This window comes from Nothobranchius furzeri, chromosome 14 (genome assembly GCF_043380555.1).
Source record: "Nothobranchius furzeri strain GRZ-AD chromosome 14, NfurGRZ-RIMD1, whole genome shotgun sequence".
Classification (NCBI taxonomy): domain Eukaryota; kingdom Metazoa; phylum Chordata; class Actinopteri; order Cyprinodontiformes; family Nothobranchiidae; genus Nothobranchius; species Nothobranchius furzeri.
In genome coordinates, this window is record NC_091754.1 from 34,222,163 (window position 1) to 34,229,558 (window position 7,396).

Here is a 7,396-nt window from a genome sequence, read left to right on the forward strand (position 1 = left end):
GTGTTGTAGTGGTTTCGGTTAGGGTAACCCTGTTAGGGCCAGGGTTAGGATTAGACCCAAGGTGGAGGTGGTGTAGTGGTTTGGGTTAGGGTAACCTCGTTAGAGCCAGGGTTAGGATTAGACCCAAGGTGGAGGTGGTGTAGTGGTTTGGGCTGTTACAGTTACTGGAGGAGACTGTGGTCGGCAACATTCAGCTGGGTTAGTGTTAGTCAGCATGGTCTACCAGGAGATGTGTTGTTCTTCTGAGCCATGATCTGCCCACAGAGGGGATACAGTGGAGCTCAACACATCATGGCTGTATTTAATAGTGTTTTTTTTTAGATGTCATTTATTAAAAAATCCTCTATATGATGGAAACAAGTAAAGAATGATTTCACATTTTCATTTAGGTGAAATAATTGTCCACAGACATGTGAACACCAGAGAACAGACCGTTTTTGACTGAGAGCTCTGCATTTGTTCCATTGTAATGTTGTTTATAACAACGACAAGAATATAGATGGATCTGTGTTCTCATCTCTGGGTCCCTCACAGCTCCACGGTGCGCAGATGTCCACGAGGAGAGACAGCAGCCAACACGCTCGGAGGTAAACACTCAGACTTCTCAGTGGTGCTGCCGCAGCAGGACCAGTGGGGCTTCCCGGGATGTCCCTTATGACCGTGACCACAGCCTTTAAACCCTCCTGCAGAGACACAGGAAGGACATCTAGACGGGCTCACGCTCTGGTCCATGTGAATGAAACATCTCGCATTCATCAGGCCAACAAAGACCCTCATGATGACCCCAACAGAGATAGAATGGTTGGAGCGTTAGCTCGTGTTTATAGAGCGCCTGCTACAAACTAAAAGTTTAGAACTTTTCATTTCCACATCTTGGTAAGATACCAAAGACCAGGTGTGACACAGTGACAGCTTCCTGTGTGAGCGGACTTGTCCCCAGTACCTGACATCGTTCCTGCGCAGCCACAGATTGCCTCTTTGGCTCCTCCACTGGAGCAGAAGGAGCAGCAGTGGAACGTCCCACCGTGGTGTCTGAACTTCTTCTTCACATTCAGCAGGAACGGAGAACCCTGCAGGGAGGAGAGGGGAGCTGTGAGCTCCAGGTGAGTCCAGCACCTGTCTACCTGTATCCTTTGTTTGGGTGCAGCCCTTAGTACCTTCACATGCTGGGCTTTGACACAAACCCACACAGAGTAAGGTCCTGGTTCCTCAGGCTTGTATGAAACGCTGTACGTTCCATCAGCGTTGTCCACCACCACCGTCTCCACAGCGCTGAAGGACACAACCATTAATGGGTATTATAAAGTATACATACCAAATAATCATTACCAACAAAGCATCCCCCACAGAGGCGGGCAGAGCCCTCACCAGTTCTTCTTCTCTTTGTGGACGATGCTGACGAGGACCTGCTCTCCTCCTCGAGCCATCTGCTCCCCGGCTGAGTCTCGACACACCAGGCTAAAACGGCCCGGCTGGCCCTCGCTGCCCCGCCGCAGACCTGTAACCAGGCTAAAGGTTAAAGGTCACACAGCTGAACACAGACAATGTACTGCAGGACTAAGAGGATAAATCTAAACATAGCTTGTTCATGTGTAAGGGGCACCAGCCAGGAAGCTCTTTTAAGATCTGCTGTTGACTCTTAATGTGGATTTGGATGTTTAGCCTGCTGTAATGTGGAATTAACTCTCATTCCCCAGCCCACCCATGACTCCCGTCCTTCCTAACGCTGCCAACTGCTTCCAGATCAGCTCCGGATGCTGATCAGTTTTCCAGACTCTCCCGCTTTCACTCACTCGAGACATCCAGCTGCTGCTGCAGTCGTGTCACTGCTGACAGACTTTGTGTTCGCATCAATGATTAATGTCACGCTGGACATCTGTCAGACTGATTATCTGATCACTCAGTGTTGTCCACAAGCAGCTGAGATCCTGAAGCCGCTGATGTTGATGAAACCGCTGCTACTGCAGAAACGGTGGACAGAGATGCCTCAGATGTTAAACCGCTGATAGATGATTAATTTGGGTCAAAACTGAAATAACGATTATTTGTGTTAAAGTTTTTACATTTCTGAGGTCGTGAAGCCTTAAAGCTTAAATACTTTGCAAATTTTCAAGTCACTTTCTTGAGCCAGTGTGTGCTAAAACAACCCTTTACAGCACATATGTCAGAGTCAAGGCCCGCGGGCCATATATAACCCGAGCAAACCTACTGTGGGTTCCTGAGGTGAGAACATGAGTAGAACACGTTTTTGTTTCCAGACCTTCTGAAGAGTCTGCTCTAAATAAATGACTGTCTCCAGAAAGTGTCCTGAAGCTTTCTGTCTACATGTCTGGACCTGACAGCATCCTCTAAGGACATTCCCAGAAGGCATGTTGAGTCACACCGGCATTCCTTTGGTTCAGGAGGAATTCTGGAACGCCCACTGGTCTATCAGCTCAGTCTGACCACTGACTTGTTTCTGTGACCAGTAAAACAGGATGTGCAAACCCAGTCCCGAGATCACCTTCTCTTTATCTTACAGGAACACAGACAGAACACCACTTTGCCTTTGTTTACCTTCTCCTTCAATGGTGCACCTGCTGACATCCAGCGTCCTCCAGTTAATCACACCCACCACTGGGTAGCCCTCCACCTCTCCGGCTGGCTCTCTGGGCAGGAAGCAAATGCTGCTGCTATCGTCTGGGGCGACCGCCGCTGGACAAGGGTTATAGCCTCTCTCTGCCAGGCTGGCGAGTCGTCTTAGAGTCACTCCTTTAGCGCTGAGGATCTCGGCGTCAGACCCACAGCTCAGGAGGCGCTCGGCAAACGCCACACTGCCTCGGACATCCAGCAGGCCCTGCTGCAGCTGCACGCTCTGCAGGTGGAGGACGTTTCTGTGGGAAACAGATGAGGCTTGGGTTCAGTGGTCCTGCTGTTAAAAGGTTACAGGTTACTGAAGAATAACCAGCTGCTCAGGGTCAGATTTGATAGGATGATTAATGGAAGGAGTTCCATAAACTCTGGTTCTCGCTACAGATTTAGCTCTGCAGACCGGTCTAGCCACTCTGCACTGTAGCAGAGACAGTCTGAAGGACAACTGTAGACTCCGTCCCACGGCTGTGTGGGTCATGGCCAGACAAACTGTGCATTTGATTTGTCCTCGGAAATCCCCACCTCCGAGTAGGAAAAATCAAATGATAAGCAGGATACTGGGAAAAAGGGGATCTCTGATTAGGCCGTTTTCCACCAATCAGTTCCAGCTGAGCAGCAGAAGACGGGTGGATAAATGTTTCCTAAGCATTCACTTCCTGTTTAGCTTTGATGTTTTTATCACTTCATTCTTTCTGTTCTGGTTAGAAGAGCTTCACGAACGCGGTTAATACGATTGTTCAGGGGTGGGAATTGAACGCATCATTTAGATTAATGTTTTACTCAAGTCCCACTCGTAGATGTTTAGTTTAAAGAGCTTAAAACCAAACAAAAAAACATTAATATAATTAAGGGCAGAGAAAATGTTACTACCAAACTTATTTATTAGCCTCGAGGGCCTTAAAGTAGCTTTTCCCCTTTCAGAAATGATGTATGATTGTCAGAAATCCGTAAAAGTGATTATCTCATCATGTACTGTGATGTAATGTAGAAACTAAGACAAGTTTTTTTTGTTTTTGCTAACCACGCCCCCTGCCCCACAGAGCTCTGTGCAATAGGAAACGGAGTGCAGACCAGAACTAACCAATATCATTAGACTACCGCTTAGATGCTTCAAATTTAAGGAATACCTCGACTGATGCAGAGTTGATGAACTTTTCACGAACAAGTAAGTCTCTAAGATATAAATATATGAGAACAAAACATGACATGAGAATAATACTTGTAAAACAACATGTTTTAGCTGTTTGTCGGCTACAGAAGAACATTTATAAACAGAAATGTGAAGTCACCATCTTAAAAGGAACTCCGGCTAAGAGGACGTGGATGCCCTAATAAGCCACAAGTTTTCTGTTGTATCAAACTATGTTGTTAGAAACACACAAAATATAGCCGTTTATTTATATATCTAAAATATTAAGTACATTTTTTTGACATATGCAGGACGCCATGCTTTCTGCATGCAATGCACTCTAGGGGCGATGACGGATATTGGCTGCACTTGGAAGAATAGCTATTGACGCTAGTGTTTGTTTACGCGCTCACTGTATTAATTATTAAGTAAAATGCTGCATTGTGCTGCTTTTGGATGTAATTTCCAGTCAGAGGGCAACAAGGGGAGTGATGTGACTTTACACAGCTTTCCCACTGGCAAGAAGAGGAGAAAGCAGTGGGAAGATGCCTGTGGACGGACACAACTTCCCAAAGAAAGTTTCAGAATTCTAAAAGAAGGCTGTGTTCCCAACATTTTTCTCCTGATGCGTTTGAGGCTTATAGTCAACCACAAATACTTTAAGAGCTCACCGGAGCGGCTGGGTATAAGAGAGGGCAGAAACTAAATGCTTTACTGGCCATTTTCCCACACAAGGGGCCTAAACACCCTCGGAGAGACGAGAGACGCTGGACACTCTCCTGAGCCGACAATCAGCTCCTGCAGCTGCCGCTTCTGTCACGTTCAGCGAACCATCTGACACGCCACTCGCCACGGATGCAGCTGAACATTCACCTCTCTCGTCAGTAAAACAAGCAGTAAGTGTAGCAACAGTGTTCTCCAAATATATATCGTAAATCCTCTAATACAGGCAGGCATTCAATTAAAGGCCGGGTCTCCAATTTTGGCCGCGCCATCTCCAACGCCAGTTCAAAGCGTTCTAGAGAAGTTGTCGGAGTGGCCAATCCGTAACTTTCCTCTTCAGCCAAAAGAACCAACGACAAGCTGGATAAAATCTGTTGCTGTTCCAACTGCTGCAACGGTTCATTTCACAATAAAAGCTGAACCATCACGACCCAGGTTTGGGTCTCGCTAGATGCCAACAAACTGTCGTGACCTGGGAGTATCTCAAGACTGGTGGTCGGCTGCCGTGGCTCTTCTACATGCTCCGGCTCCACAAGGTCAAGCTGGACCTCTACACCTCCTGATCTAGACGGGTACGTAGACCGACAAATGGCGTTGAATGTGTTTATGAACCTTCTAACCAAAGCTTAATGCGAAGACATCACCTTCATTTCCCCTCAGAACTAATCGTTTCTTCGGATTTGCTGGTTCTGAGCAACATTCCACACTACACCATTCTCCGTCTCACTCACCTTAGTTACACCATACATTTAGTGTTAAAGTTAGTCTAGTTTAATTTGTTTAGTAATAAATCTTTAAACTTTTAAACTTGACTCTCTCTTCTGTTGTCTCTGAGTGAATTCGAAGCTGTTATCTAATCCCTGCAATAAAAAGTTCCAATCTTCTGGTTAAACAGTACCCACAGTCAGATCCATAAGGTGGATTTCATATTTACTATGGAATCATATGGCTTATGGCTTATTAAATAACATGTAATTTAAATCATTACAAAACACTTCTGGTAACCCTTAGCTACTTTCTACTGTCGCTTATAATTCCTGCAGGTCAGAGCGTCCTTCTGGACATTCGGAAGGGAATGCTGTAGTGAAGTGTTTCGTTTACAAAATGAAACGGCTCTAAGGCCTAGCTCCCAAGCCGCTGAGAAAATGTGCGTGCGCGGCACGCGCCGTGAGACGGGGTGGAGGGTTAAACTCCTTCAGTCATGAGCAAGTGTATCGGCTCCTTTGTACTAGGAATCAGTTGTTTTTGCGATTACCTTGTTTCTTTCTATTTTTCATGTTTTTTTCTCTCTGATTGTGCAATCATATGAGCAAATACAAACATATAAACATAAAATCAACATTAATTTAAAAATCATCTTAAATAATCAAGATCTCAGTTTCAGTTAAATAATCGTGATGATCATGTCTGCCATAATCGAGCAGCCCTGGTTGCTACTACTGCGCGGAAACCCCGTCGTACCTGCGCTGGACCTGAAGCTCCTCTAGGCGCCGCAGCAGAGACAGACAATGGGCCTCCACAGCGCTGGCGTAGCCTCGAGCAAAGGCTCTGATCTCACTGGCTGTTGCCTCGACCCGTACCTTCAAATTCTCCTGGGAAGTTTCCACCTGTAGCAGGATATCAGGAAAAATTAAACAAAATAAAAAACAAAGCTTAACAAGCCGCACCACCAAGTGTGTTTTAGATAACAAAAGAATGGGCTTAGAGACGGCCTCTCTGAACCTTCTGTAGAACTTCCTCCATCTGCTCCAGTCGGGGTCGTAGACGCGTGCTGACCAGATCTCGAATACGGTCACCGTGATGGTCGATGACGTCGTGCGTAGGACAGCAGTGGTGGTCTCTGTGCAGCGTGGAAGCGCAGTCCAGACATACGGGTAGGTCGCAGAGCTGACAGAAGAGCCTGAGCTCCTGGCCGGGGTGAAGAGAGCAGACGATGGGACGACCAAGACGTCCACGAGCCTTCAGGTCCTCCACCGCCTGAACAGAGTGAGACGCTGTTCGCTTCTGACGTCTGGACACGATGCAGAGAGCAGGTTTTCACACATCTGGATAGGCTCATGAGCACCACACCACTAGGTGGCAGTAACTCCCACATTAATGACAAATCAAAATACAAAGGAAGGTTTCAGCTTTGCTGAAGATTCTCTGAACACTTTAGTATTAATCTTTGTTGCTTAACTTGAGTTCTTGAGGGTTTAAGTGGACGGGCCATGCCCTGGATCAACACAAACGCTTTGTTGAGTGTTAGGGTGAGAGCATCTGGACAAAATGAGACAAACTAAGGCCGTGTAATTCAACTATTTGTTCTAAATTACTACCTAAACAAGTTAGTTAACAAAAGTGTGTATTCTTATTGAAATGTTTTCACATTAAACTTTGTAAACATGTTCATATTGTCCTTCTGAAGGCTAGTCTGAAGGTGTTTTGAAAAAATGATCAGCTCAACAAAGGTGATAGAATGAGGGCAAAACCCACTGAACCGTTTATGACATGCATCAACTGACCTGTAGTAAAGCTTCCAGAGATATTATTTTGTACATTCCCATGCCCCGAGGTTCATGAAAAGCACATTTATACAAGTTCTAACCCCGTTTGGATAGTAGTGGCTCAGCTTTTGTTTAGATACATTTTAGGCATGTGCATTTTAATATAGTGGCTCCAAATCAGGAATGTCCGTAGGGCTATTTGTGGCCTTCTGTGATTTTGCACAGCCCCCAAATGCATATCTAGAAGGATGAACTTTGTTTCTTTAATAGGCTAGAGCAGTGGCGGCTCCAGGTCTCCTGCTGAATTATGCTGGTGATGTTAAAAAACACACAGAAATGATCTGAGATAGCTAAATCCACGACAGAGGACACACCGGTGGACAGACCGTACCTGATGACCAAGTCCAGGGTGTGTCCTCTGTCGTGG

At 46.0% G+C, this 7,396-nt stretch overlaps 1 protein-coding gene across 1 annotated transcript; it reads right to left on the minus strand.

The window, feature by feature from the left end:
• Positions 1 to 366: 366 nt before the first annotated feature.
• LOC129160006 (E3 ubiquitin-protein ligase TRIM45-like) lies at positions 367 to 6,520 on the minus strand (the record flags this gene model as incomplete). Its single annotated transcript, XM_054737145.2, has 7 exons — positions 367 to 683; positions 944 to 1,070; positions 1,158 to 1,272; positions 1,369 to 1,498; positions 2,557 to 2,873; positions 5,945 to 6,090; positions 6,206 to 6,520. Coding segments are annotated over 7 exons (1,305 nt in total), but the record flags the coding sequence as incomplete, so codon positions are not given.
• Between the last annotated feature and the right edge of the window lie 876 nt (positions 6,521 to 7,396).